The sequence below is a fragment of the Solanum tuberosum genome, unplaced genomic scaffold (assembly GCF_000226075.1).
Source record: "Solanum tuberosum cultivar DM 1-3 516 R44 unplaced genomic scaffold, SolTub_3.0 scf00010, whole genome shotgun sequence".
Taxonomy (NCBI): Eukaryota; Viridiplantae; Streptophyta; class Magnoliopsida; order Solanales; family Solanaceae; genus Solanum; species Solanum tuberosum.
Genome location: NW_006238936.1, coordinates 878353 through 894018, shown reverse-complemented (window position 1 = coordinate 894018; position 15666 = coordinate 878353). Strand labels below are relative to the sequence as shown.

General features: G+C 33.0%; 1 protein-coding gene and 1 pseudogene across 1 annotated transcript; both read left to right on the top strand.

The window, feature by feature from the left end:
* Positions 1 to 86: 86 nt before the first annotated feature.
* LOC102583786 (ankyrin repeat and zinc finger domain-containing protein 1) lies at positions 87 to 7158 on the top strand. Its single transcript, XM_006339384.2, has 7 exons — positions 87 to 609; positions 1739 to 2205; positions 3626 to 3740; positions 4404 to 5078; positions 5944 to 6018; positions 6385 to 6498; positions 6667 to 7158. The coding sequence occupies exons 1-7, from the start codon at positions 229 to 231 to the stop codon at positions 6919 to 6921; spliced, it is 2082 nt and encodes a 693-aa protein (XP_006339446.1). The 5' UTR covers positions 87 to 228; the 3' UTR covers positions 6922 to 7158.
* Positions 7159 to 13951: 6793 nt separating this feature from the next.
* Positions 13952 to 15202, top strand: LOC102601198 (acylsugar acyltransferase 3-like; annotated as a pseudogene).
* The last annotated feature ends 464 nt before the right edge of the window (positions 15203 to 15666 follow it).

The following is a 15666-nucleotide window of genomic DNA, read 5'->3' as shown; positions in this document are numbered from 1 at the left end:
TAACCTTTCAGCTCTAAAATGTCTTTAACATCAACCTATTAGGTTTGAAATATCCTTATTTTTGACGTGGTAAAAAGAGTTTCATGAATACCTGTTAATTTTCAAAGAGGTTATCTGTATTATCTAAAACCTCAGGGAGCTCTGATGCTATTACCCCTATTTTCAAACTGCGGACTATTATCACTGTTTGTTCAATTAGAATCGTCGGATTAATCATCGTTGACAAAGATGGAGATGGAGGCTCCTCCTTCTACCGCCGCCGCCACTGCCACCACACACAACCGCCGCCATCAATTGAAGCAACAAATCGACGAAAAAAAGCACCGTTCCATCTTCGAATTACCAGCGAATTTCTTCGATTCCTGCCGCCTCCTCCAATCTCCGTCAGCTTCCCCACTCTCCATAGTCGAACCACTCGAAAGTCTCTCAGTCAAAACCCTAGACGACGTAGACATTGATGACGAATCCAAAAAGGAAGTGGAGAATACGGAGAGTTCGAGTAGTACGAAAAACGCCAAACAAAGGTGGTCTTGCAATACTTGTAAGGCTGAGTTTGAGTCTCTCCATGACCAGCGTTCACACTTCAAATCCGATATACATCGACTAAATGTATTATTTTTCTTCCCTCTCATTTTTTTTTCTGATTATGTTCTTCGATAAAATAAATAAATTCTGATTATGTTCTTCGATAAAAATTTACGAGCTTGACCTGCATAGGCCATAGAGCGTAATCAATAATGGATAATAGAGGATTGAATTAGCTTATTCCAACTGATTTGGGATTGAGGCATAATTGATTGATTTTTAATCTGTCTTCTTAGGACAACACTTTTGTAAGTGAAAAAAATAAATAAAAAGTTACTATATTGCTTTTTCGTGCATTGTTCTTGAAGTTGGGAATTGCTATGAATAGCACCTTGCCGTCCATCAGGCTGATAATTTGTGAAAATTAATCTTTATAATTGGACTCAAAAGATCTTTTCTTTTGTTGGGTTAAGCACAACTTATTGTTGGTAGTCAATAGTAGTACTTGTTTTTCCTTTTATCTTCAAATTTATTTGTTTTCTTCTTTTCTGATAACCAAATTTAGTTTTTTATTTTATGTTTTTCTGATAACCAAAGACTTTAGTAAGTGATATATAAAGAAAGAACTTTAGAGATGTATTCGCAAGACAGAAAACAAAATCATTTTTTCTGCATTTTCGTTTAGTACTTCAGTTAAATGGGAAAATCATATGGTGAGGTTATCCCTTTGGAACTAGCAACTTTTAGATAATATCCTAATATTTGTCGCTCTTAGCTTTTAAAATTAGCTAGTATAGGCTAATAACATATCTCTAGTAGAGTTTAGGAGCTGGGGTTATGGGAATTGGTCTCTATGTGTTCAGCAAAAGAATATTTTGTCTTAATAATACTTCATCTACTATAATATTTTGAAAGTGGCAGGACATTGCTATCTAAAATCATCTCTAGTAAACAGCTTTAGATTCTTCTTTATGACCTTGCTTATAGAAGCACTTCAAATTAGCTTGTGTTTCTGAAAATTATCACTTGGTTACGCTGCCCTCTTAAGTTTTCAATCTGCAGCCCCTCCCTCTCCAACCTGCCCCCCTCCAAAAAAATAAAAATAAAATATCTTTTCCAGTTTTCTGTTATTTTTGTTCCTGAAGGTGCTGATTGCATTATACTGGCTGTTCATATAGTAGTTATAGTAATATCTTGTCAGTACTAATATCAGATAAAGCTAAGCATTTCTGGGAGAGACACTATAAAGGAAGAAGACTTTGATGAGATGACCTCTGATTCCCTCTGTAAGGATTATGATTTATCAAGTATTTCTGGATCAGATGTAGAAGATGAGAAAATATCTGGTCAGTCCAATGATTTGCAGCAAAGAATAGTTGGAGATATCAAGAACAAAATATTTTTAAAATTGCATAATGGGGAGATCCTTTCACTATGGAAGGGTTTACTCCTGAATGAGTCAGAGAGCATTTTGTTTGAGAACAAGAAGGCGCTTGCTGCAGATGATATCAGGAATAGGATTTGTTTGACAGAAAATGAAGTGACTAAGAAGTTGAAATATCTGATCCATGAACCAAGGGATAATACCCGTTTGAGGATTGTGTTGCTTGCAAGAGGTGGGCATTTTGCAGGCTGTGTTTTTGATGGTACCACAGCTGTGGCACATAAGACATTCCACAGGTTAGTCTTTGTTGTAAGAAAAAGTGCACTGCTTCTTTTATGCTATTATCTTCATCCCAAAACAACTAATTCAAAGAATATTTTTTACTAGACATTGCAATGAACTTTATTTCTGCTGCGTTGATCAAGTTTTGCTTTTATCTTGTGAGAATATGTTGATAACTTACTACAAATAGTAGATTACAGAAATTTTTAATCCTTTTCTTATATAGTTTATATTTAAACGCTTGATCCCTTCATATCGGTGCATCAAGTTAGAGTCTGGAAAAATTCATGCTCCGTGCAGAAATAAAGGTCTCTGCAGTTATTGACACCTAATTCTTTTGACTGTTTTATAAAAGGTGTGTATCCTCCAGATTCTGAGGGTAAAGAAATGATCCAAATATTGCATGCAATGAAAAATTTCTTGGAACAAAAAAAGATTACATAGATAAAACATGTCGATTTGTGTAACCATGTGCCAAATACGAGCTTTAACAAATTGCTCAAATTGACAGGTAGAAAGCCAAATTACAAACCATAACTTTTAGCATCAATCCACAATGAGAATGAATGTCACTGAATGGGATATGAGGGTTATATTGGTTGATCCTTACCCTATTCCTTATATTGAAGTATTAGAGTGTGGATAGAACCTTCCTTATTTTTCTTTGAAGGGCATGGGTCGTGTCTATTTCCTCCTTCCCGCATGTACTTAGTATCATTTATTAATAAATATTTGGCGCATCTTGTTGAACTTTTGAGTTTTATATTGAAAAGATTCCTACAAAATTCTATTGCCAGGAACAGACTAAGTTGTTTCCTTATTTGGCTCTATATAGTTGTTCACGTTGTAGCATGTAGCAAGATCTCTCCCTTACTGGGAGGGTCCTATTTTAAAGGTCCTCTCTGCTTTCCTTCAGACTTCTGAGATGTAAGATTTGGCGATCCCTGAAACTAGTTTCCTTTCTCTTGGCTTGCATTCTGAACTTGTCTTGTTACATATTTCTGTACTGTTGTCATCATTCCCTAATTCCGAACTTGGCTTCAAGAGTTAGGCTATTTTGGTTTTTTCCCTTTTCCATGTTTCCTTGACAGTGGCCACTGTCAGATACAGTTTATATTCTCGGCAAAAGTTCATGTTCGATATTGATTTTTATCTGGCGCTTACCATGCTTCTTTAATGGAAAAGTCATTGCTACTATTCCAGCATCTCTGAGAGACACAGGGTCGGAGTCACATTTTTCGCTACGGGTTCGGCATTACCCAGTAGCTTTGATTCAAATCCTGTATGTGTAGTAAGAAATTTACCTAATACGTATAAACAGCTTGTCTAGAACCCTGTAAACAAAAAACATTGTAATCCAGAACCCATAAACTAAAAATCCTAGCTCCACCCTGAGAGTGTGGCTAATTTATTACTACTTTACTCTTCTTTTAGATATGTTATACGGGCCAAGGCCGGTAAGAAACAATCATCAAAAGATGCAAGTGGCAAGATGGCGCACTCTGCTGGAGCATCAATTCGTCGGTATAATGAACTTGCTCTTAAAAAGGTAAAGGGATTGAAGTTTATATAAGATAGATTATGTTGCATCAGTATCCTATTCAGTGTGGCTTGTCAAATTATGTATATTTCTTAATTTTAACAAGAGCATCCCATTCAAGTAGGTGAACCAACATATTTTCTTGCATTGTTTGCATGCTCATCATCAAAAAAAATTCTTATTTTCCTCCCCCATTTTTTTCCCATGTTGGTGGCGATGGGGTGCTTTTTGATAAACACTTGTTAGACACTTCAACAAATCAGTCCAATCGGAAGGTAGACACTTTAATATATCAGTCCAATCGGGCCTTAAAGTTGGTGCCATATCCGTGCTATGGCTTCTGCTTTCTATGTAGTTGTTTCTTTTTTTAACTTTTTATTTTAGATTTATTTCATGTTTCTGATGAATTTTATTGGGAGTTCCTCCATATTTTATTCACTGATAGTCTGATACTTCAATTCCCATTTCTGACACATTGTCTCATTAATGGATTCCTTATAAGTGGTGACTTTTATGAGACTGGATTGCTTTTGCCTTTTTTATCTTACTATTTGAAGTGGATCTATCTGATTTGAAAAGGAAAAATAAGGGAGAGGATTGTTTGGCTGTCATATTGCAAGAGAGCGGAGGCACTATGGAGCATATTTCTAATTTTTGCTGTTTGTTAACCAGGAAATCCAAGAGTTGTTCACAGCATGGAAGCCTTACTTTGCTGATTCGTCCTGTATCTTCATCCATGCTCCCTCTAACAACAGGCAACTATTTTTTGATGGAGATCGACCATATTTCGGTTGTCAGCTTAATGTTATTAGAAATATTCCTTTGACTGTTCGAAGACCTACCTACAAGGAAGCTCGACGAATATATGGCTTACTGACTCAAGTATCCTTTGAAGTAAATGAGGAAATTGCACCTGCTTGTGAAGAGGTGTCACTATTAAGTGCAAGTGGTCTGAGCAGCAAGTGTAATGAGTCCATGGAGGTTTTGAAGGAAAATTTGGAGACTAAGGAAGTCACAAAAGCATCTTCTAGTGTTATGCCATCACCCAATGAGATCATATCAAGTGATTGTGATAGTGATAATGACACTATTGGTACATCCACTCCTTTACATGAAGCAGCAAAGTGTGGGGATTCTGAAAAGGTTTTTGACCTTCTAGAACAAGGAATGGATCCTTGCCTCAAAGACGAGAGGGGGAGAACTCCATATATGGTTGCAACTGAAAAAGAAGTGAGAAACACATTTAGACGCTTCATGGCATCAAACCTTGACAAGTGGGATTGGAATGCTGCTAAGTTGCCTAGCGCATTGACTAAAGAAATGGAGGAAACACAAGCTGCTAAACAGGTAACTTCTTGATTATTTTTGGGGGTGTCATATTGATGGTATAATTTTCTGCCGTGGTTCCTATATTTTGTATGTGGAATATAATTTTTTGAGAAGGATCTTATATTTAGGACATTGGATTATATAGAAAATTGGTCTAGACGTCATTGTTGTTAACTTAGGTGTTTATGCAGACACTCCACCTAATGTTTTTCAATCTCTGAGTTAGTTATGGGAGATACAATCTCTGAGCTAGGGAATGGGGGATTTGAATTGGAAAGTTCAGTCGATTATTATCTCTTTCAATATGACCGTGAAGGTTTTAAATTTCCTCATTTAGGAAGTGTAAAACAGTGTCATTAGGCATATACTGTCAAGCGGAGTAATGCATGTTGTTTGAATGCTCTATAATATTGGTCATCTTCCGTTCTTTGTATATGTTTAGTAAGAAGATGTTTCGAGTTTCTTCATATCAGTCATATCACAAATGCAGATGAATTTAAGTGTACCTGATGTTCCGAATATTTTCCCCATTCATTGTCATTGTTGAAGTGTAAATTTTCTTCTTGTAGTATGCTTGTACAGTTGTACTTTACAAATATGAACAGTGTGAATGCGAATTACATTAAATTCCTTCCTAGGAGAACATATTTTGTCCCTGATCCAGGATAAACTCATGGAAGTATTCTGTCTAGTTCTGTCTGCTAGCAATCACATCATAAGTTACTGGACAAGATGTACAAAATGAGTTAATTTACTTTTGGCATGTGTTATTTCTCATTTTTCAGCCGTTAAATATGTTTTTAAATTAATCCAACCTGTGAAAATGTGTTTTATGCTGCATTATGTAGCTATCTGATATGTACAGTTGCATGTCTCTCCCCAGGCAGAGAAAGACGCCAAGAAGAAAGCTAGGGCAAAAGAGTTGAAAAAATTGCGGAAAGCAAGGCAGAAGGCTCAGGTGTATATTATTTTATTTTCTGATCAGTTTATGATCCTGAACTTTTTTCCATATCCTGCCTTAGGTCTTTGCCAAAATAGTTGTTGGTTCATCTTTTTGCTTGAGCCCGGATTACATGGCATGAATTAAGGAACAAAGGTTCTGGAGTTACGCTTTTGGTTTTCAGAAACTTCACCTTCAATCCATCATCAAGTTTGCAGTTTGCTTGTTTTTTTGTCTCCCCGTGATGAGAAAAAGAAAGTATTGTTAAGCAGCTTAGAAGTTCATTTGCCTCTTAAACACCCACAAGGCCACAACATGGGCTAATTTGTTCATTCTCATTCCTCCTGTTATCTTTCTCTCAACGTTGTGACATCATTTTTGCAGGCTGAGGCTGCTCAAGTCCAGACTGCTCCATCTAACTCAGAGAGAGGAACGGTTGCTGCTTCAGCTCTTAAAGGAAAATCACAATCTAGTCTTTCAGCAAGATTATCAAAAGAGGTCGAACAACATATTACTGCTGTATCTTTTTTGTGCATTTATACCCATCACTGCTCAAATTGGAATTTCTTTAGAACTGCTGCTCAATGTTCATACTGATAATTGTGCTGTGGACAAAGCTTCTTATCTCTTTTATGGTGTCTGATATGTTTTCTCTTTGCCAATCAGGAGGAATCGAAAAGGGCTCATGATGCTGAAAGGGAAAAAAGAGCAACTGCAGCTGAGAGAAGATTAGCTGCTGCTGCAGCCCTGAAAGCTCAAGGCACGGACTTAGTTTCTGCTCCAGGTGGCTCGGGTACTGACATTCTCTGCTCTTGCTGTAGCGGGTCATTGGCTGGCAAGGTTCCCTTTCACAGATATAATTACAAGTATTGCAGCAGTGCATGCATGCACGTGCATAAAGAGATCCTTGAGGACGGATAAGAGAAATTTCTATGTTGAAGTTGTTCATAACCAGGCTCCATCTATACTGTCCACTACCCATATTACAGGGTGCTGAGGCCGGCAATCAATCACCTCAGAGTAAACAACCGCAACATCCACGTTATTATTATGAGAAACTAAGGGTTTGGTGAAAATTTTGCACCTATATATTTTATATACTATAATACAAGGCAGGAGCTTCACTCAATCTCTTCAATAACAAAATGTTTATTTTTTTGGCCATTTCGCCATACTTTTTTTATTTTTTATTTTTTTAATTCGTATATGAATGAGTCCTCCGTAGTCTGTACCTTTTAGCACTTGTATTGACACGGCAATGAACTCTCTACAAACAGCGTTGTAGGTAGAGCCGTCAAAAAGGGCTTAGTCCATGGGGTCGGCCTGATCAAATCCGTTATTGGGGTTGGGTTGGGATAGAATTTTTCAAGTCCATTAAAAATCGGGGCTTATAAGCCCAACCCTTTTAGGCCTTTAGCCCTTGAGGTTTGATTGGGGTCGGCCCACGGGCCAAATTATTTTAATTTTAATTAAAATAAATATTAAAAAAATAAAAATAAAAAACTAGAAAACCTAAATGTAACCTCTAACCTATACGGCTATAGTAGATTACTACTACTAGACTACTAGTACGTGAAGATTTAAAAGGCTAAAGCCTTATAAATGCTAAAGCCATTACTCTTAAAAACTTAAGTCCCTAAACCCTAATATCTAAATTATTGAACTACAACTCTCTATCTCTTTACTGTTATAGTTTTATTGTCGTCTCCTTTCTGCTACGACATTGGACAATTTTCACGCATGTAACAATTTTCTTGATTTCATTTAATAAAATACTTTATGTAATTATGTATTGCTAACTAAAGTTTTAGTCAGAAGTGTTCTTTAGTTTACTAGTTTATTTTTCATATATTATTTACTTAAGAGATTTTTTTTTTTTCTTTAAATATTTATTGCTAGATTTTTTATTTAGAATTATTGAAACAGTATTACTGTTTGTGACATTGATTTGACATAAACAAAATAAGGAGGGCAGGCCCCCCAGCCCTTGACCCTTCTGGGGTTGGGACGGGTTGACCATTTAACAGCCCTTTGAAATGAAAGGGCGGTCCGTTCCAACTCATCAAATTCTTTGGCCCGCGAGACTTGGGCGTAGGGGTGGGCATAAAAACCGAAAAACCAAAAAACCGAACCGAACCGAATTATTTTGGTAATTCGATTTTTGGTTCGGTATTCAGTATATGGTTTTGTACTTTTCGGTATTTCAGTTCGGTTTTCGGTATGTAATTTTTGTGTAATTCGGTATTTTGGTATTTCGGTTTACCGAAATATATTATATTATAATATATATTAATATTATATTAATTATTAATATTAAAAAATAAATATTATAATTTAAAATTAAAAACAAAAGTTTGTCTTTTCAAACTTTTCAACTTTACAGACCCACTTCCCAAAAGGCAAAAATTACCGTTCCCACGTCTAGTCGTCTATAGACTATAGCAGCGTCGACCGTTCCGACGACCAGCAGCACGCAGCAGCCGCCAATCGACCAGCAGGCAGCCGCAACACAACAATGACTGGTAAATTTCAATGTTATAACAAGGCTAAATTTCAATGTTAACGACAATTTATTATTTTGAATCATACAATAATTTGAAAAACAGAGTAAAATAAGCAAAAAGAAATAAACATAAATAAATAAACAAAAAATTACAAATTTTTAAAAAGCCCACTAAGCAGGCCCATAACAAAAACCGAATTAACAAAAACTGAACCGAATAATAAAAACCGAACCGAACCGAATTATTTCGGTTCGGTGTTCGATACACGTTGTACAAGAACCGAAAAAACCGAAACCGAACCAAAATACCGAATGCTCAGCCCTACTTGGGCGGGATAGGGCTGGACTGGCCCGTTTTGATAGCTCTAGTCGTAGGCATTAGCTAATGATATTGAACTGAGAAAACTAATGTTCCCCTAAGGAAAGAAAAGTACAAATGTTAATTGCCAAACACAAATCCAGATTCAAGAACCAAATCTTGAAGCCCATTGGCCGTCAGTATACACGTCAGGTGGATCCGTTTGGGCCGTCGGTTCAGGATTGACCCATTGTAAATGGGCTTTTCAGGGGCTGGTTAACTTTTGACGGCATGGGAGTAAAAGAAATTGTATGAAATAACAAATTATTAATTCAAACTAAATGTTATAGCTATAGTTTATTTTAATTGTAATTCGCACCAAACATCCCTTTATTTGTCATTTGATTTGATATACAATTAGCCATTTTCGGTATACAATTAGTCATTTTATACATTTCGGTATAAAATGTATAAAATGCTCTTGTGTTTGTATAAAGCAAGAGAAAAGTATATATACAAATACAAATACATATATTTTCGTCATATACACTTATAATTATACAAATACAGATCTTATTATACAAATTACAATGTATAAATGAATTTATATAAAACTGAACAATTTGTATAAAATTGGATGTTTGTAGCGAATTATACAAATCAAAAACTCCATAGCAAACATAAAATTTGTTATGGAGCGCAATTATGCAAACTATAGTTATAACATACAAATATGATTTTTATGTTTGCTATATGTGAAAGTTTTTTTTTTTTGCAAGGCATAAGTTTAGTTTCATATCATAATATTTCACAAGTTATATTTGGTTATAACTTCAGTTTCTAAATAACTATGCATAAGTTCGATTGCTAAAGGGCAAAAATTAAAGATAAATCTATTTGAAAAACAAAACGTGTAACGTCTTACTTCTGATTTTTTTGTTTTGTTTTGCAACTATAAAAACTAAAGTATTGGACAGGAAAACGTGAAAACAAACTTCAAAGTTTATACACTTTGATATGATTGTTTCGAATTTTGGAAGTCCAAGACTAAATTTGAATAAAAACTCAGTTTCATATTTTAAAACAGAATATGTTACAAATAATTACGCATGACATAAGAAATATCTTTAAATTCGTCATTGAAAAATCTTCTTGTGAATTTGAGCCAGGTTTGACTCGATTCCTTGATCTTTTTTGCTCCATCTCTGTAACAAATGAGCATACCCAGAGTTCTTCCAATGAGTAAATGACTAAATGACTAAATTTCATTCCTGAAAAATAGCAATAAATAGTGATATTTATATTTCAATAATTTATACGAAAGCTATATTTTTATTCAATTCTATGAAAAAGATACAATACTCTTTTTCTTCTCTTCATGATTGGCAAATCTAGAGCTTTGTTTTGTTCTTGAATTGATAAATTACTTGTTGTAACTTTACCACGAATGCGAAGTCAAGTAGTCAACTCATCACAATCATGAAGGAATGCGGCTCACAACTTGGAAACTAAGACTTCTTTGTAAGACTTGCAGATCACTACCGAAGATTCTATGTATTTCTCTCCTTTTTTGTGTCTTATGAAGAACCATTTGTATATGCATGAACTAAGATTTTGCTTGTATTTTGATTTTCAAGTGATTTAAGAGCTCTTTGGGCTTGAAGAACATGAGTTGGGATCGTCTTGTCAACTTCACATACAAGCCAAAATGTAATTTGAATTTCATTTAAGTCATATAGTTTTAATTTAAATAATAGTTTGACTTGATCAACATATCATATTCGATTTAATATTTAATAAAAAATTTAATATGAATTTATTGATAAAACTTGCCTCCCCAAGTTTTATCCTTCTTTAGCTGAAAGCATTCAGTTCCTAGGCGTTGTTTCCATCGCTAATCGATTCAACTCGATTAGTGAGTTTTTGTGTTCAAACCTAGAATTTGGAAAGACCAAATTCATCAACAAATTAAGGTTCAATATTTGTCTATACGAACTTAATAATGTCGTATACAAAAACCCAATCTAGTTTGCTATCCTTTGATATATAGTAGATGCTTTGTAACTGTTCTTAATTACCGATAAAGGTAATGGTGGAGTACTGAGTACTCCTTCATTTCTTAACCAAGAGGTTTCAAATTCGAGTCTCCTTAGGTATGATATCGCCTTTGTTAGGGAGCGCTTTACCCCATAATATGGGACTTTTTAGTGCGAATTTAAATTTAATCAAATTTTAATATGAATATCGAACACCATTGAAAAACCAAGAAAAAATGTTCTTAATTATTTTATTAATAAAGTTAATACCGTCATCTACCCATATTACTGAAATATTTATGAAAATCTAACAGCTAGTCGTTGTTATTTTAATGTTCAATTTGTGTGGGGGTTACTTTGTTAAATTGTGATGATTTTTGATCTCCACAAATTAAATTGCGAACGATTTACGCCACAATCACATTCGCCAAGAGCATATTTGCATCATTTTATTTTTTTTAAAAGTTGCTATGACGACTGCCACAAAATGATTTTTTAATATCAATTTATGACAATTTAAAATCTCCACAATATAATCTCAGTGTTTTAAGAAATTAAATTCATGTACTAAACTTTCACTATATGATATCAATATTTACATAATCTAATTTGTGAAGGCTTATGAACGCCACAAATTCTTAATTATTTTGCTGCTGTTTTACCCCATTACTTTTTTATCTATAATTTTTTTTTGTCAGATATTAAAGAAAAGACAAAAAAAAAGAAAAGGAAGAGAGTAGTCTTAACTTTAAGATTGGGGAAATGATATTAACTGCAAAACATCTATTATTGAAATAATTATATTAATAAGGAACCAAAATTAGTGGAAAATGAGACTTTTCTTACCTAAATTGGTGAGTTTTTTTTTTTTTTTTTTATAACTATGATACAAAGGCTTATTAAATTAAATAAATTATAAATATCTAAATTTTAAATAGGGAAAATTACGCGTATAAGCAAACATATAATAGTTAATTAATTAACATAGCTATAATTTGCCTTAATTACTATTCGCGACCTACTTTTAGTTATAATTACGCGGCTCAACTTTTTAATTTTGTATAATTCGCATGTTTGTATAATTCGAAATTTGTACAATTTTGTATAATTCAAAATTTGTATAATATAATTTGTATAACTTTTCACACTTATGATGTTTGTAATTGTATAAATTTATTATTTTGAGTTTATACAAAATTAACTGAATTATACAAATGTACCCGCGAATTATACAAATCCGTGAATCATACAAACGAAACAACTTAAACTATAGCTACAACCCGTAAATATGCAAACTATAGTTATGAAGCATAATTAAGTTTATTATAGTGGCTATTTGTAAAAGTTTCCCTTTTAAATATGACAACTACTACCACTTATCTAAATACTAGATAATGTTGCCCGTGCTATGCACGGGCCCAATAATATAAATGATATATTTTGGGGCTAATAACCGAGTTTTTGAAACGATTGTTTGCGTGGATAAAAGAATAAGTTTTTTTATCACAAACCTGTACTTTCTTTGACGCTATTTAAGGCATAATAAGACTACCCACATACAACATTTTTGAAATATTTTATATTGTCAATTATCATCATTTATAGTATTTTTACGATAGATTCACTTCAAGAATCAGTGTAAATTTTTTTGTATTTTTTTTCAAAACATATTTTATGTTGTCAATTATTATGATTTATAGTATTTTTACGCAATTTTTAAATATAAAAAAATAAGACAAATAAATTAAAATGGACCCAATATATGTTATTTTTGTTGTCTCAATTTATGTGACACAAATGAAATTTGGAGAGTCATCCAAATTTTCATATTTTTTTTAAAAATGTTTAAAGTTTTTAATTATTGTGATTTATAATATTTTTATGTAACTTTGAAATAATGTACATTACTGGTCACTTTGTCCTAATTTATGTGATATGGATAAAATTACAAAATTAACCCTTTTAAAATGTCTTTCAGATATTTTAAGTTGTTAATTATTATTATTTATAATACTTTTTTGGTAATATTAAAATGATATGTGTTATTTTTTCTGTCCCAATATATGTGAGCCTGATAGAATTCTGAGAGTCAACCTATGTTATTATATAGCTTTTAAATATTTTAAATTGGTAATTATTGTAATTTTTAATGCTTTTTAAGTCATTTGTAAATGATATATGTTGCTTCCTTGATTGGAATTTTTCCATTTGTGACACATATATATAGATATTTGGTGCCCGTGATAAATATTAATTTTTTTTGTTTTAATTTTTGTGATATAAATGGAATTTGAAGATCAGTCGATTTTTTATATGTTTTCTTAAAAATATATTTGAAGTTATTAAATTGTTGTGATTTATAGTATTTTTGCGTTAGTTTTGAATAATATAGGTTACTCATGTTTCAATTCACGTGAATAATCATAAATATTTTCAGTTGTTAATTTATTGCAAATTCTAGAAATTTTGACGTTATTTTCAAATAGTACATGTTAGAAAAAAAAAAAAAAAGGGAGTTTATGCCCAAGTTCTACTATATTAATAAATATAATATATAATATTCAAGAAAGTCTCAATCTTGAATATTATATATTATACTTGGCCCTAAACTCTTTTTTATAATATAGTAGAAAAAAATAGAATATATATACTCTCTAAAGAAAATGGAGAAAATGTGTATTAATGAAGATGAGCCAAACACGGAGAGACGTTTTTTCCTAACATGATGCTCAACTCTCTGAACTAAGTCAACATTAAGTTACTCATTATATATAATAAATAATTAATAGGACAAAAAATAATTTAAATATGCATTATTGAATGAACAGTATCAAAGTTTAGGGTCCCGATATATTAAGTAAATTTTATATTTCATATAACAACTAAGTAGAATACTTTGACATATATAAAGGAAAATTATTCAAATTAAATTTCAAAAAGTGCAATATGACAATTAAAAGTAGAGAGTGGAGTATTTACCTACTTGATCATATATACTGCTCTCTCTCTATATATGCATATGAAGGTGGCCAAAACAAATACTCCTAATCAATAAGCTAAGAGCATTAATTGTACTAAGAGCTACACATAAGTCTTTTTTCTTGTTTTTCAATCATGGCTCAATTAGCATTAGCACCATCACTTGTTTCCATTTGTGATAAATCCATTATCAAACCTTCTTCTCTCACCCCTTCTACACTCAAATACCACAAGCTATATATCTTTGCTTGATCAATCCCTCAGTAATATGTATATTCCTGTTTCCTTTTTTTATCCCAAAAAACAAAGTAGTACTGATGATGCAATAAATTCTCATGAATTATCTCATATAACTCATTTATTGCAGAAATCTTTATCACAAACTCTAATCTCTTACTATCCTTACGCGGGAAGATTGATAGACAATGCTATTGTTGACTGTAACAACATGGGTGCTGAGTTGTTGAGCGTCCAAATAAAATGTCCCATGTTTGAAATCCTTGACCACCCCGATCATTGTAATGGAAAAAGTTTAGTTTTCCCTAAGGGATTACCTTGGAATAATAATGTCTATGAGGGTGGTAATTTACTTGTGGCTGAAGTAAGTCAGTTTGATTGTGGTGGAATCGCTATCAGTACATGCCTATCACACAAGATCGGTGATGGTTGCTCTGTACATAGTTTTCTTGCAGATTGGGCTAGCACCACACCAAGTTAGATGCTCTTCGAGCTAAGGTAATAGCTGAATCAGGATTGCAAAATCCAACACGAGCTGAAATTGTGAGTGCCCTTCTTTTCAAATGTGCAACAAAAGCAGCATCAAAACTAACTTCTCACCGTTCAATGCGGCCATCTAAGTTGGTTCACTATTTAAACGTACGTACTATGACCAAACCTCGTCTACCCCGAAATGCCATAGGAAATCTCTTGTCTGTGTTCTCAGTAGAAGCAACTAACGAGGAAGAAACTGAATTACCGAGGTTGGTTCGTATTCTAAGGAAGGAAGTTGAAGTAGCATACAAGAAAGATCAAGTGGAACAAAATGAATTGATTGTGGAAATAGTTGAATCGATAAGAAAAGGAAAATTACCATTCGAAACAGGGGATGATGAATGTGATATGTATTTTTGCAGCAATGTTTGCATAGTGTGGATTTTGGATGGGGAAAACCTGAAAGAGGGGGTGTACCGAATGGTCCTTTCAAGAAGATGTTCTTCTTGTTCGATTATCAAACTGGGCAAGGCGTGGAGGCGCGTGTGATGTTGCAAAAACAACAAATGAATGAATTTGAATGCGATGAGGAACTCCTCCAGTTTGTTTTATAACTTCCAATTGTTCGGAATTCATTGATCTCCAATTCATCTCGGTTCTTTGATTTACCTTTTACATTCCGTATTGTTTGCATTATTTCATAATATATCGTATCATGTTTGTATTATCATAATAAAGTACTATTTTCGTTCATTTTTAATTGTTATAGTTTTTTTTTTTAGAGTCAATCGATAAGTACTTTGACTAACATTTTATCGATATATTTTTTCATCGTATTGATATGCAAAAAAAATGCAATTTTTAGTACTTTTTGTATAGTTTTTTAATATCTAATTTTTTTATTTAAAATATCGAATTAATGTAATATAATTTCACTTCGAGAATTAGTCAAATTCACTTTCAAAAAACGCAACATGACAAGTAAAAGTGGACGGAGAGAGTAATACTTAGTTGTCGTTGTTGTTAACATTTTTCTTACTATTTGAGAAAAATTAAACTAACACTCTGTTTGGATCATTGTTACTCATTGTTTCATAATGTATTGTATTGTATTGTACTCTATGTATGGTAGATACAGT